The 17,412-nt window shown below is 39.3% G+C and overlaps 1 protein-coding gene across 1 annotated transcript in view; it reads left to right on the forward strand.

Annotated features, from left to right (window-relative positions):
- The window catches only part of CFTR (CF transmembrane conductance regulator), a 91,265-nt gene that overhangs the window by 12,070 nt on the left and 61,783 nt on the right, over positions 1–17,412 (forward strand). Inside the window, exons 2-8 of the mRNA XM_042018090.1 lie at positions 829–939; positions 3,750–3,861; positions 8,583–8,798; positions 9,701–9,790; positions 11,158–11,321; positions 11,816–11,941; positions 15,894–16,140. Coding sequence (XP_041874024.1) covers positions 829–939; positions 3,750–3,861; positions 8,583–8,798; positions 9,701–9,790; positions 11,158–11,321; positions 11,816–11,941; positions 15,894–16,140 — 1,066 coding nt within the window. The remainder of the gene's footprint in view (positions 1–828; positions 940–3,749; positions 3,862–8,582; positions 8,799–9,700; positions 9,791–11,157; positions 11,322–11,815; positions 11,942–15,893; positions 16,141–17,412) is intronic.

Consider the following 17,412-nt stretch of genomic DNA (forward strand, 5'->3'; position numbering starts at 1 on the left):
GCAACCTGTTCTAGTGTCTGGCTACCCTCACAGTGAAGAATTTCTTCCTAATGTCTAATCTAAAACTCCCCTCTTTCAGTTTAAAGCCATTCCCCCTTGTCCTGTCATTAGATGGCCTTGTAAAAAGTCCCTCTCTAGTTCTCCTGGAGTCCCCCTTTAGGTACTGGAAGGCTGCTCTAAGATTTCCCCGGAACCATCTCTTCTCCAGGCTGAACAATTCCAACTCTCTAAGCCTTTCTTCATAAAGAGAGGTGCTCTATCTTTCCAACTCTCTAAGCCTTTCTTCATAAAGAGAGGTGATCTATCTTTCTAATCATCTTCGTGGCCTCCTCTGGACTCACTCCAACAGGTTCCTGTATTTCCTATGCTGTGGCCCCAGAGCTGGACACAGTACTCCAGGTGGGGTCTCCCCAGAGCAGAATAGATAGGAATGAAACTTACGTATCCACTTTACTATAGTTCTGATTTATTATTTGTTTATATGGACATAGCACATAGCATATCTGGAAATACAGTACAAAGATTTCAATCCCCTGTTCATTTGTCTCCTACTGAATCAGTAGGAAGTTTGGGGCATGATCGCACCCCAAAACTTATAAAATGCAGGAGTTTCACAATTATTCTTTTAGTATTATATTTGTCAGTATAGTTTTGTAAATACAATGCAGGGCTGCACTATATTTTGTCATATATGTGTGGGTATGTGAATGCATGTGCACTTGGACATACTTGGATGCTGTGGATAAAATATTCAGGGTGAGACAAAGCAACTCCAGAATTAATGTTGGAAATGTTTCTAACCTTTTTTTTTCTTTTGTATTTGCTTAGATGGACAAACCCGATTTTGAAAAAGGGTTACAGGCGACGGTTGGAGCTGTCAGATATTTATCAAATCCCTTCTTCAGACTCTGCTGATAATCTATCTGAAAAACTGGAAAGGTATGAAAGATTAATTAAATAAATTTGTTTCAGGAGGCACATTGCAATTTTCATTACAAAGCTTTTTGATGAAATGTTTGAATAGCGTTGGGTGCAAGCTGATTGCACACAGTTGTACTTTGGACGTGACTGGGATCCCTGGTGCAGATGTACCACCTAGATGGTCTAAATTACGATATACAGGTACCTGTGATATCTGCCGTTGATCACAAAATCACAGAATATGCTGAGTTATAAGGGACTCACAAAGATCATCAAGTCCAATTCCTCGCCCTAAAGAGGACATCCCCAAGAATCACACCATGTGCCCAAGAGTATTGTCCAAATGCTTCTTGAATTCTGTCAGCCTTGGTGCTGTGACCACTTCCCTCTGCGTGAAGAACCTTTTTCTTCATGTCCAACCTAAATCTCCCTGACACAACTTCAGGCCATTCCCTCAAGTTCTGTCGCTGGTCACCTCAGAAAAGAGACCAGTGTCTGCCCCTCCTCTTCCCCTCATGGGGAAGCTGTAACTGCAATGAGGTCCCCCCTCAGTCTCCTCTTCTCCAGGCTGAACAGACCAAGTGACCTCAGCTGCTCCTCATATGGCTTCCCCTCGAGGCCCTTCCTCATCTTTGTGGCCCTGCTTTGGACACTCTCTTATAGCTTTATATCTTATATTGTGACACCCAAACCTGCCCAAAATATTCAAGGCGAGGCTGCCCCAGTGCAGAGCAGGGAGGGACAATCCCCTCCCTTGCCCAGCTGGCCATGCTGTGCCTGATACCCCCCAGGACAGGGTTGGCCCTCCTGGCTGCCAGGGCACTGCTGCTCAAATTCAACTTGCCATTGACCAGGACCCCCAGGCCCTTTTCCATGGTGCTGCTTTCCAGTACCTCATTCCTCAGTATGTCCGTGCATCCAGGGTTGCCCCATCCCAGGTGCAGAATCCAGCACTTTCCAATGCTGAACTTCATATGGTTGGTGATTGCCCTGTTCTCTGATTTGCTGAGGTCTATCTGCAGGGCCTCCCTGCCTTCAAGGAAGTCAACAGCTCCTCCCAGTTTTGTATCATCTGTAAACTTGCTCAGTATCCCTTCCTGTCCTGCTTCCGAGTCATTTATGAAGATGATGAAGACCACAGGGACAAGGATGGAGAGCCCTGTGGAGCTCCACTAGTGACAGGTCCCCAGTCTGACATCACCACATTCACTATAACCCTTTGTGCTCAGCCCATGAGCTCACCCACTGCATAAAGTGTTTATCCAGCTGTGGGATGGACATTTTTTCCAGAAGGATCCCGTGACATAAAGTATCAAAAGCTTTACTGAAATCCAAAAAGATCGCATCTACTGTCTTCCTATGGTCAGCTGGGTGGGTTACCTTGTTGTAAAAGGAAATCAGGTTTGATAAGCAGGACTTTCCTCTCATGGAGCCGTGCTGGCTGTGACCGATGACTGTGTTGTCGTTAAGGTGTTTTTCCATAACCCCCAGAATAATTTCCTCCATAACTTTGCCAGGCACTGAATTGAGACTGACAGGCCTGTATTTTCTGGGGTCTTCCGTCTTGCCCTTCTTGAAAATGTGGACAATGTTTGCTGGCTTCCAGTCAGCTGGGACTGCTCCAGATTCCCAAGACTGCTCAAATGTCATTGAGAGAGGTTTTGCAATGACATCAACCAGCTCTTTGAGGATTCTTGGATGAATCCCATTAGCCACCATAGATTTGTAGGGATCCAGCTGGAGCAGCAGATCCCGCACAATTTCAGGGTGATGAGCGAGGCTAGACTCAGAGTTTCAATGTTGGTTCCCTGGAAAGGGAGACAGCAGAAATACTGTTCTTTCTTCCCAAAATAACCTTGTAAAACCTTGGTTTTCTTCAACAAAATAGCATTCTTATTTTCCTTTGATACCACTGTAGACAGACTACTTGTTTCTGCAGAAATTGTACTCTGAATTTTGTCATTTAAGCTTTTACTATTTACCCTATTTCTGTGGGTCCTAATTTAGAAATTGTGCTGGACTTGTGACTAACTCTTACAATAGAGATGCCTAAATCCATTCCCTCTCCACCAGCTGGTGGTGTAGCTTTCACTGGTGTTTCAGGGCAGCTTACATCTGCCCTGTTGTGCCCACCCAGTCAATTGTAATTGCACTGTGGTATAAGTATTCCAAACCAGTGGAATTTATTGAGAACATTGGTATGCTTATGCATTTTGACAGTTTATAAATGAAATATTCTGGTTATCTAATATTCTGTTGAAAAATGAAGAAAATAATTAGTTGACGAAATTCTCAGGAGTGCTTTAATCTGTGAGTCGAATTTTTGCTGAAATATATGTTCTCTGTACACAACATTGCTTCTGATCTAAAATTTATTATTGAGAAGAAAGTTATTGTCCCAGCAACAAGGTTAAAAATAGTGCTGTGCAGTAGAAAAGTCACATTTTTGATGCTTTGTTCGTGCTTTCTTTTTCACAAGACTGGAAGAGCTCCAAAACGTTTATTTGCCTATTATTGTACTTTGGTTTTAAGTACAGCAGGTTTCTTTAAAACATACAACGTGACCTTTTAATGAAATAATTCCCTGCGGGGTGATGTATGACTGAGTATTTAAAACTACCAAATATATGGCTGAACTAGGTTTGAACTTTTATTGGTCTATCAAGTCCATGAAGAACAGATCCTTGGGGTTTCTGCAAAGCTTTCTTTCATTAGCCACCTTAGCTAAATCTCCTTGGATATACTTGAGTGAATTGAAGTATGTCACAGACACAGACCCGTGTATTTGCTCATACAGCTTAATGGTTCTGGTTTTGGTTTCTTTTCAGAGAATGGGACAGAGAGCTGGCAACTTCAAAGAAGAAACCCAAACTCATTAATGCTCTTCGACGATGCTTTTTCTGGAAATTTATGTTCTATGGAATAATTTTATATTTAGGGGTAAGAATTGTTCTCTTCAGTAAGGTTTTAGTGTTCCTTAAATAGATCCAAGTTTTAGGGACTGCTAAATTAATACAGAATATTGTGTATTACTTACAAAGGTGATAAATACAGAGGTGTATTCAGGGGCTTTCATTAAAAAACGTTTTTTCTGATAATATCTTAATATTTTTAAAACATACATATTAATAGTTTTCAAATGTTTCTAGTGCTGTTAGTGCTCCCAAGTGTATGATCAGGAACTTGATGTGAAAGTCTGAACTGATTATGTTTATCACCTTTCCAGCATGTTAGCTAGGATTACCTTGACTTACTAAATGCCACCTGTTTGTTTGACAATCCTATCACTGGAGTTAAGAGCTGTGAAAATAATTTATTGCTAATGGTTGTCTCACTAGGTGTGTTGTGTAGCCAGACTGTAAATCTGAAAATTGCTGTTAACCAATGTGCACGTTAAATATCTGTGTTACTTCCAAGTTTCTGTGATTGAGTGGTAAAAAAGAGAGTGTATCACCTCTATAAGGAGGGGCAAGGCAAGTCGGGACTAAAAGGATGTTGTGAGGGAGAAAATTAGAAGGGCTAAAGCCAAATTGTAACTAAATTTGGCCACTGCCATTAAACACAGCAAAAAAAAGGTTTCTATAAATACATTGGCAGCAAAAGGAAGGCTAAGCAGAGTGTCCATTCTTTGAGGGCAGGGAGTAGTGTAGTGTCAGGGGGATACCCTTTAGGTACTGGACCCTAAATTGTCTTTGTCCAGGTAGGGCAGTTAACTATCTAGGACAGGGCCCCTTGCTATGTATGTATGATAACCCTTCTCTCTCCGCTCTTTCACCATTTTTGTCAGCTCTTCTCTGGGATGACATCTTGACCCCTACTCAATCATGTCTTTTATGTGCTCCTGTGATGTCATTACTGCCTTTAGATTTTAAACTTTTTTTATTCACCAAGCCAACAACTCCTTATTCATGATAGGTTTGTTTGTAAAAAAAAAACCCAACAACAAAACGGTTCTACAAATGTAGCCTACCATACACTGTAATAGGTGCACCTGCAGAGTCTGCCAGCCGGAACCTTTGCACTAATGCATTCCTGTTAAAAGTTAAGCAGTGTCTGAGGGCTTTTGCAGGCAGTCTTGAGGATAACACCCTTTCCCAAAGTTTAGGCAGTGTGTGTAGGGATGCATGTGCAGGGATTTATCCTTGTGGACTTTTTTAATGGAGTACAATTTTAGACTGGGTGAGGACAGAACAAGACTGCAGGATTTTTGAGTCATATTCTTTGGTTGTGTGTATGGGGTTTTTTAAAAATATCTTTAAGAAATCACAGATATGTGCAATTAAACACATAGTAAACGAATCTGTGCCTTTCACAATGAACATGGAAAGATTAAATCTTAGTTTAATTTCTTGATTCTATTAGCATTAGTCTTCATTGTATTTAAAGCTTTTTAAATTGAAAGAGGAATTGTAAAAAAACCAAATTGCTCCTTAAGCTGCTGGTGTTCTTTGCAGGGCTTGCTCACGGAAATTAATGGGAGCTTTGCCATTAATTTGAAAGGGGACAGGATGTTGTGCCATACTGGCATAGGTGTAACCAAGTTGTGTGTTCTTTTGATCTTCATTTTCCTTTCAGCTCTTCTCTTGTCTAATCTCTGAGCTGTTTTCATGACATCTTTCTCGGACTGTGGTTTAAACTCTGCTGACATCCCTGCTGTTTGTGTAGTTGTCCTTTCAACTGGCATCACAGCTTTGCTCTCATTAGGTCTAGCCTTTTTTCCATCTCTCCCTTGTCCCTGATGCGCTGTAGGTAATGATGTTATTGCAGGGTGGACACTTGTGCTCTGGCCCCCTAGAGTACTACAACTCCCCCTCATAAATAGTGTTATGTTAGGCCCATTGAGTTACTGCACTTGATGTATTTGCTCCCTTGCTGTTTGAGACAGTTTCCATTCCTCACCCCATCAGAATATGAGTCTTGCAATTTAAAGAGAAGGTGTTACAGTGGTGAAAGAAAAATCTTTCTTTTTAGCTTGATACCTGCTAACTAACTAGGTACTTTGCTGTGAGGATCAGTTTGATTCTATTTGTATTTTGGTCTTATGTTTATCGCCATGAAATTTGTATTTCCACTCAGGCACAACAGCTGCTAACATTAACTTTGAAGTGGTTTTAGTATCATATCCCAAAGGACCCTAATGAGGATTTCCTGAAGTTCTTGCATATGGGTCACGGGTGTGAGTGAGGAGGCAGGGAGGGAAGCACTTCTTGGCCATATGCCAAAAAGAGATGTGCATTATTGTCTTCAAATGCAGAGTGCTTGAACATATGGGGGATACATGTAACATAAAAGTTGTTTTTGCGTAAGAATAATCATACCCGGTCAGATTAGCACAATACCCTGTGTCATAATCTCATTTCTCTTCAGATCTTTGCTCTTTTAATTAAGATTTCTGTGAGGGGGACGTTTATGGGTTTCTCAGTGGCCTATGATGAATGCAGAGGGAAGAATAAGGACAGGTAAAGGCAAATGACTCTCGAAAACGGAATTTTCTGTTAGGTGTACAAATTCCATTCTTTTTTTCAGGCAGGTTGTTCTAATCAGTTTATTAATATTTATATCAGTGGGTAATTTCGAGTTTACAAGAGGAGAAATGAAAACCAGGTAGTTCTGCTTTGATTTGTATGTAGACTAGATAATATCTTTGGTTAGCAAGCTGATAAATCTCCACTGTAAACCAGTGGACTTTTATGCCCCATGAGATAGCGTATGACTTGGCTTATTGCCAGCACTATTCTAGTCTGTAAATCTTCTTTTTTTCCAGCAAGTTCGGAATGTATGCAATACATTTATAGTCACAACAAACACAGCAGCAGAACATGTCATTTTCACTGGAATAAAAGTAAACACAAAAAAAATTTTGCAATTTTAAGCCTATATAGAAAAGCTTATCTTGGAATCTCCAAGAATATGAAAGCACTGTATTGTCCTTGAGAGGTGAATGTTTTGTGAGTTTTGGGGAGTCTTGGTTTGACGCTTTGGGATGCATATGGTCTAAGCACAGCTGTCTTGGGTCATGTGTTTTTTAATAAACACTCCTCCCTTTGCCTACTAATAACACTGAAGTCTTTGTCAAAGCTGGTTCCTGATTCACAGCATTTGTGTTGGGGAAGAGTGGTGTTGGATTTGGGTAATGTAGCACATAGTACAGGTATGCTGTTTGAGATGTAAAATTCTACCTCTTCTGTGGAAAAAGTGAATGTTGAATATCAGCTCCGCCAACAATGACATTCAAAAGGGATTACAGTACAGGTTATAGAAGTACTTGGGATTGCTTTTGTATAAGAGAACTCAAAGGAGACGAAAAAAAATTAAAGGGGATTTATCTAATCTATTTATCACAGTAGAACATTAATTACAGCTAAACTTCACCAGTTCCCTTCTCTGAGTCTCAATGGTGCTCTGTGTGGTTTTCATCTGGAAGGCAGTACTAATAATTTCTTGGCAGAATTTAACACATCTCTATAAAAAAGAATTCAGTAGTGTCTTGTTACTTTGGAAGTATCAGATGCTTCCTGCTGCAACACAACAGAAAGAAGGATAAGGAGATGCATTTAAGTTCATAACACTATGTAGTTTTAAACTGAACATAACGTGAAGCAAGTGAAGCAAAGGAGCACATACATACTTCATGTCCTCCTGAAGCTCATGCAGAAGACAAAGCAAAATGTTAGACCACAGCACACGGGTGATTTTTGCAGTTCTTTGGGAAAGACTGGGTGAAGAAAGAGGAGGCAAGAGGCAGAGATGGAAAAAGATGAGGTTAGAGGAGTGAAAATATGGGAATGATGGGGTAGGGAGGGAAATGGAAGGCATAGGTGAGGTAACTCTGGTGCGATTTAATTACAATGGCAAAGGAGACTGAGGACAAATGTAATAGCAGAATAAAGTAAAGTCAGGGCTTTATCAAATCATTTGGATACCTTGTAGTTTAGTGGTTTGACCTTACCTCTTTCTCTTCTCCTATCCTGGTTCTCTACTGTACTGCTCATCCCTGGATGGGAAGTGCTGGGCCTCCAATGCAGGAGGGACTGTTTTCTTTCTGGGACTTTTGTTAAATTTGCCTCCCCTACCATTTACTCCCTCTCCTCCTGCTTTTGTTAAGAAACTGGATACTGTTGAGTAGGATGAATAGGATGATCCAATTATTTATACTTTTATTCTGTTGCTATTTCAATTTTTTTTTTTTTTAGCTGTATTCTCACTGTCTTGTGAGAATGGTGGTGTTCATTTTGGGAGTTCCGAGGCTTCTTGTGTCCTGTATGTCCAGTAAAGTGCAGTGAGAATTGTTCCCTAGGGACCAAAACAGAGATCCAGCCTGGTAAACTGGATTCGGCTAGTCCATTACAACTCTGTAAAGTAAATGTGGAAGCTAATCTCAGTTGTCACTTCTGTAGAAAATGATCAAACAAAATTTATGAGCTAGATTTGCTTTGGTGGAGTTGCAGGAGCATCACAGACTTAGACAGCAATGAGTTGTCTGCTCTCCTGTGCAATTACTGCAATTTTCTGTGGTTTGCACAGCAAACAGGCCTGACTTCCTCATTTAAGATATAAAACTTTAAATCTCGTTTGGTAGGACTTGAAATTGAAATGTTAGCCATTTTGAAAAAAATTAACAAACTGCTGACCAAAATTATTTTTCTTGTTTCCCTCTACAGGAAGTCACCAAATCAGTGCAACCCCTTCTTCTGGGGAGAATAATAGCTTCCTATGATCCGGACAACTCTGATGAAAGATCCATAGCCTACTACCTGGGCATTGGCTTGTGCCTTCTCTTCTTTGTGAGAACACTAGTTATGCACCCTGCTATATTCGGTCTTCATCATATTGGAATGCAAATGAGGATAGCCATGTTTAGCTTGATTTATAAGAAGGTATTTGTTTCATTTACACTCTAAACCAAGCCTCTGTCAGTAGCCTATGTAACTTTTAGGCTACTTTGTTGAAAGATTGGTAGTTTTGTTAAGGTACACAAAGTACACAGAAGAACAATGTGGCTAACAGTTTCTGACAGCTCTCCATTCCCCAGTCCAAAGACTTAAATACCTGTCTACAGCTGGTTTGACTGAAATCAGTCTCTGTGAGTTCAGACTTGCTGGATATTTGGTGAGATACCTTAATTGTTCTACCACTGTGCTCCTGTTAAAAATATTTACTGCAAAGGAAGAATAACATGCTGGTGGCCAAAGAATATCTTCAAAAGAGAATTAAAGGTGAAGATTTAAAGAATAAGTGTAACATTGAAGGGATTGAGTTTGAATGATACTGTGTGACATCTCTATAGCATGAAGAGTCAACCCATCACATGTTCAAAAATACAAAGATTTAAAAAGTAACTTGGTTTTACCAATACCCAAAGCAGCTAATTTAAACAAACATGTTAGTTATTCTAGTATAAACTCACTGTGAAAGCATCTTTCAGAAATATTTGTCAAGAGGGACAACAGTAGGAGATTTTTGAGGATGCACAGCAGCACACAGCATGCATGCTTAATTAAAGCTTGCATTTGCATATATATATCTATATCCATAAAATATTCAACAGAAAGCAAGGATTAAGTCAATAAATAAATATTTTTAAAGCAATTTTAATGGCTATATTGAATTCAAGTGACATAAATAACAAGTTTAATGAGACTTTCTTTATAGCATAAACAGATAAATGGATTATTATTTATACTACTGTACCATTGCTTATCATTTTTATATTTATTTATTCTGTTTTATGGAGATAATTTAGATGACCATTTTTATATGGTTTTGTTTTCTTTTACAGATCTTAAAACTGTCAAGCAGAGTTCTAGATAAAATAAGTACTGGACAATTGGTCAGTCTTCTTTCCAACAATCTGAACAAATTTGATGAGGTGCGTCATCAGTTGTTTAATTCGCTTGGTGATCCATCAAATACAAATGTAACCCTTCAAGCTATTCATGACAGATATTAAGGAAGGAAGGAGCATAAATGAGGAACTACACTGAGTGCTCATTGTAGACTAAATGCTCATTCATTACTTTAAGAAAATGTGTTGGCACATGGTCATAGAAATGCTCATTCTGATACTTATGAAATCCTTTCTCTCCTATGCTGATTAAAAGAAGAAACCTAAAGAACAGCTACATCATAAAAACATGTTTGTTCTGCAGTCCAGTGAAAACCTGCCAGGAAATCTCTGGGTTAAACAGTTGGTTTCAAAGAAGTCAGAACTTGCTGGTTCAGTCTTTCCATCCTACTTCCTGATGACTGTATCATTTTACTAAGGTGATCCAGTCCATTTCTGTCATTGAACAAGCAATGAGGTTCAGCCCCCTGTTCCTATTATTACCCAGTCCACTCAAAGGGATTGTTGATTGAAGACTGTGTTAGGAAGTCTTAGAAGTCTGTCTTAGAAAATCTTACAGAGTCTTCTGTAAAACTTCTCTTTTGTTAGACTACAGTAAATCCCTGCTAATGCCTTTAGGAACTGGAAACTCTATGAACTTCTGTTCTTTATGTGTGTTTAATTGGCCCTTTGGTAGTATAAGATTTTCTTCCCATGAAAGACACAAGATCAGAGAGACTGTAGAGACGTGGCTGGAACTGCAGGGTGTATTTACTTTAAGCACTGTATGACTACATAGAGTAATGCCAGCTAGTGCTGCGCAAGGCAAGTGGTCTGTCATTGCAGCAGTGTGGCTGCAGTAACACAGACTCCTGTGCACCTGATCACGGGATTCACTCCAAACCTCCTGAATGCGAAGGAATGTGACTGAGGTAGGCGGCAATCTGCTTTGAATTGGTTGTGTACAACATACATCTCTTCACCAAAGTAATATTTGCCTTCTGTATCAGATTAACACCCTCAGAAGATTCTTACATGTATTTTTCTCATCTTACAGTGGTTGAAAAGCCAGCATTGATGCCAAATTTTGTTTACTTTTACAAAGCTGTGACTTTTCCTCATGCATATACGTAACAAAGAGACAATTGCAGATTGAACTTTGCCTTAGAAAAATCAAAGTTTAGGTGTGGAATGTATATGTATTGCTGCCCTGTCATCATAATTAACACCCAGAATGCTATGTGCTCAGGATCAAAAGTCCTCCTTTATAAACTTGTTTTTCTGCTGGAAATATTTGTACCATTCTTCATTACATTTCTCAAAGTGTCACTTTAATGACTACTTCCTTTTCTTGTAGTTTTCAGAGCATGTCTCTAACTTTTATTATTGTTTTCTACTGTGGCCTTCCATAGGGTCTTGCTTTGGCTCATTTTGTATGGATTGCACCATTACAAGTGGCACTGCTGATGGGGTTGCTCTGGGATATGTTAGAAGCTTCTGCATTTTCTGGACTTGCTTTTCTAATAGTCGTGGTCTTATTCCAAGCCTGGCTGGGACAAATGATGATGAAATACAGGTGACAAGAATGTTCAAAAATATTTCAATATATTTTCCTGAAACACATTGGTTTTAAGAAGTTTAAACCACTTGATTAAGAGACTCTGGTTATAACATTGCATAGGATGAGTCCAAAGAGTGTTTTCTGTGTACGGAAAATTACAAACAAAACTTTACTTATTTAGCAGCAGGTGTCTAGAATTAAAAAAATGAAAAGTCTAACATGGAGTAAATAGCAATAAAATTAGATTTAGCATTAAATCTAGAATTTTTATAATTAAAACTCCTTGCTCATTACTTGATTTATTCTTTTTAGAATTCACATTTTCTCCTTTTAAAACAATTACTGGATTTATAATAATTCCTTCTATATTCTTCATAATAATTCTGTTAAAGTAAACATTTTAAGTAGAGGCATATATGGAAGCCGTTTTCATAAGATATAATGGGATACAAGCTAACTATGCAGGATGAAAAAGATGAAAATTAACCTATTGCCTTTTTACTTTGTAGGAATAAGAGAGCAGGAAAGATCAATGAGAGACTTGTCATCACCTCAGAAATAATTGAAAATATACAGTCAGTTAAAGCCTATTGTTGGGAAGATGCAATGGAAAAAATGGTTGAAAACATCCGTGAGTAAGTGTGCTCATTTGTTACACAAATTTTTTTATGTGCTCAGAAAAAAAAAATTAGGTGGCTATGAACATCATCTGTGGTCATGTTAGTTAAGAGGTAAAGCAACAACTATTAATCCTCAATAAACTAACCATGCATTCCCACACTGCAGCTTGGATTTTTGTCCCAATTTTTTTTTTTTCAAGTTTACTATGGAGGTGAGAGTTTTTTGGTTTTTTTTTAAATTTACTTCCTCATTTGTTATAATGATGTTTCAGTGGTTAGTTTGCACTGGTAAAACAATTGTGGGATGTGTGTTTGTTTCTGGCCAACCCTGTCCTCATCTTAAAATAAAAAGCCCTTTTGTGACGGTTACTTAAGGCTTAACAGACGTCCCTATTCTGTGGTGAAGGAAACAATATGAATCCTCTGCTGCCATTTTCTGAGAAATGCAATAAAGCTGGTTATAAAATTTGCATACAAGCTGTGAAAGGAATAGATTCATGTATTTATCATGCACATTTACATTAACATTTATTGTCTGTAGATGGCCTTGTAGAATGCTTATCTCCTCAATTAATATAAGGATTGAACTGTAACTACCAGACCTGAAAGAGAAAGGAGGTAAAAGTTAGCTGAGACCTGTGAGAAGGAAGTCTTTGTTACCAGCAAGAAGTCCTGGGGAAAGGGAGGAGAAGTGACATATTGATTGATGGGTGATGCTGCATTAAAGCTCTCCCATGTGTCCTGTGTGTTTGTTTAGTCCTTTACAGAGAAATAAAATTCTGTGCCAGGTGTGTGATTGGGAAAATAAAAGAAATATAAGTGTCACGTTATCATGTAAATAACAGACATAAAATTATATTGTTCCACAAACATCTTCTTGTTCAGCTGCTTTCTGAAAGACAATCCAGGCAAAGAGTTCTTTACCATTAGAATTTGTAATTATTTACTATAAACAATTAGAGAAAACTCAGTCTGAATCCAGGTCATGAGTGCTAGCTCAAGGATGGAACTAGTTTAGGATTTGCCTGATGTCATTAGTCACATGTATTGCTTTTAGGAAATTTGTGAGCACATCATGCTAGCAAATCCTCTAGAAATTAACTAAATAAACTCTAGTCCACAAACTGGTCACAGAAACCTGGAAATTGGACTGTTATTTTATTATCTATATTTTCTATAATAATTTATAGTAAATTTTGTAATGCTGCAGTTAATTTTTATTGTATGATACATGGATTTTTAAAAGACAAGAATATTACAAGATCAGAGTACTTCTCCTATGAAGAAAGGCTGAGATAATTGGAATTATTCAGCCTGGAGAAGAGAAGGCACTGGGCAAACCTTGTTGTAGCCTTTCAGTACCTGAAGGGGGTCTATAAGAAATCAGTAGCGGGATGTTTTGCAAGGGTATATAGTGATAGGACAAAGTCTATCTGCCTTTGTACTGAAGGAGGGTAGATTTAGATTAGATATTAGAAAGCAGCTCTTCTCTGTGAGGGTATTGAGGTGCTGGAACTGGTTTCCCAGAAAAGCTGTGGACGCCTCATTCCTGAAAGTGTTCAAGGTCAGGCTGGATGGGGCTTGGACCAGCCTGGTTTAGTGGAAGGTGTCCCTGCTTACAGCCAGAGGCTTGGAACTGGATGATCTTTAAGGTTCCTTCCAACCCAAACCACCCTATAATTCTATGATTCTTCTGTACTTTTTTGCGTCATACAGCAGGTCATTTGGTGAAGACATCACCAGAGCAGGTCAACCCAGGAATATCAGTTTCAATTGAATTTGGCTGCTGAACCAGCTCTGCCAAACCTCCCCATCATTTGGTTTGTTAAGGTGCTAGGAAACAAGACCTTGTGCTTGAAGCCATGTCTGTGTTTTAGCCAGTGTGTTATAACTCAGTCATCACAAAACCATTTTTACATGCTGCCATTTTCTGATACAAGCCAGTTTAATCAGCTTCAGAGACACCAATATGGGCTGTCTACTGTGTGCCCTCTTAAGTCTGCACTGAAAATAACTGTTCATGACAGGTGCCTGAATAAACATACCTGCACTCCTATGGGCTATGCAATGTATTCAGAGGAGCAAAAAAACACCCCAGCAAACTGTTGCTCTGAACCATAGCACAGCACTGGAAGGTTGGAAGTGTCTGTACTTTGCCAGCAGAGACACATCTTTATGTAAAGCGAAGGATCTCAAGCTTATGTATTTAGTACTGGTTTCCTGCAGCATCACTGCAAAAACAGGCCTACACTGGCCTATACTCTGTGTATGCACAAGGCTCATAGGGTCCCTTACATCTCTTTCCAAGTACCCATATTGCATCAGCAGGACCTATCCCAAGCAAGTGTGTAATCTACAGAGCTTTCAAGGCAGACAGAAACACCTCGCAAAAACTTTGGCTTGTGGCTGCATCATTCTGTGGCTGGTACTTGGGAACATACTGAAAAGGGTTAGTGCTTTTCATTCTCCCTCTTTGGAGCAGGGCTGTGTTCTTCAGCACTGGGGGTCTTTTTGATAGCTTCTATCCAGACATTTATGTGGGACTGGATGAGCACCAAGTCCCAAAGTCTTTGTTATCCCTATTCGGTGCTGCCACTTGCAGTTTCATACAAGCTCTGGAGGGACTTAAAAGGCCTTTTCTCCCAGGGAGTAGCTCCATCATGGTGGTGACTTGTGTGTCTGGCTATTTTATTCAGCCTTCTCTTGTGAAATATAGATTTAACAAGAAATGCTAGGCACTGTTCCAAAACGGGCTGAGCTCAGATTTTCTGTCAGGGATTTTTAAGTTCTCTTTGGCTGACAAAAGTTGGTAGGATGCTGGATGCACATAGAATTCTCATGCATATGTGATGGGCAGCTGAAAGGGTGTTTCACACAGCATCTATGTGGACGAACTTTGGATGCAGACAGTGGGTCAGTATAAGAAGACACATAAAGATTATGGTGCTCAGCCTTGCAACACCAGGTCTTGCCATCGGTGATGTGACTGCAAACTTCTGCATGGTATTCCAGTGGTTATAGCACTCACCCAGTGAATGGGCATCGTGGGGTCTAGCGCCATCTCTAGCCCCTGTTAATTGCTCTTGCAGGGGAGCAACTGCTCTGTCACTGCAGCAGAGGTGCTTCTGTCCAGGCAAAACTGAGCTGCAGGGCACCTGGGGTATGTGAAGTGAACAGAGTCAAAATGAGAGCAGTCTCTTCAGCAGAAGAGAAATCTTCAGCACTGTGAGTTAGAGCTCTCAACTCAGAAAATTATTTATATCCCCTGGATTATTTATCTTTTTGTTTAATAGCTTGCTATAAGATGCATAGACGCTGTGGAAACAGCTAGGAGTAATCACTGATTGCGTTCCTGACTGCACAGGAGTCAGTAAGCTTCTCTGTAGACTGAGCTTTTATGGAGAAAGGAAGGTGGAGAGCAGACTCCTTGCCTTCCACCTCTTCAAACTGGGGTTAAGTGACACCTTAATTCATGGGTGAAGGTGTTAGTAGGTTGCCACGCAAAAGAAGGTGACCTTACAATCAGGTTGTCTATTGTAAGGTTTTTTTATGGTAACATATAGTTAATCTGGTGTTTCAAAGTATCTTTTTTCTAGCGGAGTTATGCATCTAAATGACCAGATAAGTATGGGATGATCCTTCTGGGAGTGCATCACATACAACAGTGTTAGATGCTGAAGGTTGGTTGTGCCAGGAACTGCAGAGGCTTGTGGTTTATTTGGTATCCAATCATGACAGATATTGTTATTTTCTCTGACATCTCTGAACACTGATGTCAAAATTTGACTCTGATTATTTGCAAGGCCCAAAAATAGTTTGGAGTGTTACTTTATAGCTGCATTTCTAGAAAATAAGAAGGATGAGTGAGCCTCTGAGTTAATTCTTCTGCCAACAGTTCCATCCAAAATATTCGTAAATTGCAAATTGTGACATCCTACACTAATTATTTGTATTTTTTTTTTAACAGAACTGAACTGAAGCTTACCCGTAAAGCTGCGTATGTGAGATATTTCAACAGCTCAGCCTTCTTCTTTTCGGGCTTTTTTGTGGTGTTTTTAGCTGTGCTTCCGTATGCTGTGATTAAAGGAATTATTCTCCGAAAAATATTTACCACCATTTCTTTCTGCATTGTTCTTCGAATGACAGTGACCAGGCAGTTTCCCGGCGCTGTACAGACCTGGTATGACTCTATTGGAGCAATAAACAAGATACAGGTAGGGTACATAGACAAAAATCTTCCCAAGTACGTAAGCTAATTCTTTATATCATGTTATCTTGTCAGCTGATCAACAAAAGCACACAGCATTTATGCAGACTTTTTAAATATATGTTGCTTTGACTAAACACCATGAAATGTCATTATAAATCTTGATATTGTTCCCCAGGCAGCATAACCACAAGAGTCTCACGCTACCTGCTTGCTGCTTTTTTTTCAAAACAGTGACATTTAGTTAGTTATTCTCATTGCAGAACAAGGAACTTAATAAAATCATGAGTTGTGATGCTTAAGAGATGTTTTTCCTTCAGTAAAGGAAGTTAAAAATTAGGACATGTTTTATATAGCATGGCTTCCAGGAGTCACAGATCTTGCAGTCACAGATCTTCTGTTTTTCTAGATACTAGTGGCAAGAACAGCAGGAGATTGTGTGTTTTATGCAGATGTGCATCTCATTCATTATGAGTAGCAAACATAATTAAGGTACCAGTCAAATAATTATTACCCACCTTACCTACTGAGATCAATTGCTCCTGTACCAGCATGAGACTCTTATCTGCAGAGTCAAATCAGAGTGGATTCTCATTAACTCCATCTTTTTTATCTGCTGTTCTGAAATTATTCCCTAGGAAAAGAATTCTTACACTATTTGGGGTGAAAGCTTAGACCTTTTTCATTACATATTTATAGATGTGGGGTGTTTTGTAGAACATAGGTTTTGTTATTTTTAGTATGATAAAAATAACTAGTACAAAACTTAAAGATCTTAATCAGATGTCTGAACCTCAGTCTAGAATAAGAAATAAGTGTAGGATTTTTATGGTTTTCAACTGGGCAGGAAATTCAAGAAATCAAGCCATAAACCTTTCTATTTGACGTTCAGAAGACTGCCTTATTTGGTCCCATTATAGGCTTTTCTTGTGCTGTCAGATTCCCTAGGCATTAGTGGAAGTATCCTGTCTCTCCTGTTTCCTGGAAGAGTGTGTCCAATGCCCTGGACAGAGTCACAGAATTGGCAAGCCCAGTTGCCACACCATTGCCTTCACTTCACTGAATGCTTGTTTTTGGAGATTTTAGCAAATGGGTGCTCCAGAATCCATAAATAATCATCTCTTTGTGGCAGGTTCAGTAAAGTCCCCATAGACAGACAGGACAGAATCCCAGAACACTAAAGTCCTTTGCTAGTCTTAAGAAACATAAAGAATAATAAACCACTCACACATCTCTCTGATTTAATTTCCACATCAGTTTAGAGAGTTGACTGGGCCAG

The sequence above is a fragment of the Corvus kubaryi genome, unplaced genomic scaffold, assembly GCF_017639235.1.
Source record: "Corvus kubaryi isolate FWS band 111438036 unplaced genomic scaffold, C.kubaryi_AGA036_p1.0 137, whole genome shotgun sequence".
Taxonomy (NCBI): Eukaryota; Metazoa; Chordata; class Aves; order Passeriformes; family Corvidae; genus Corvus; species Corvus kubaryi.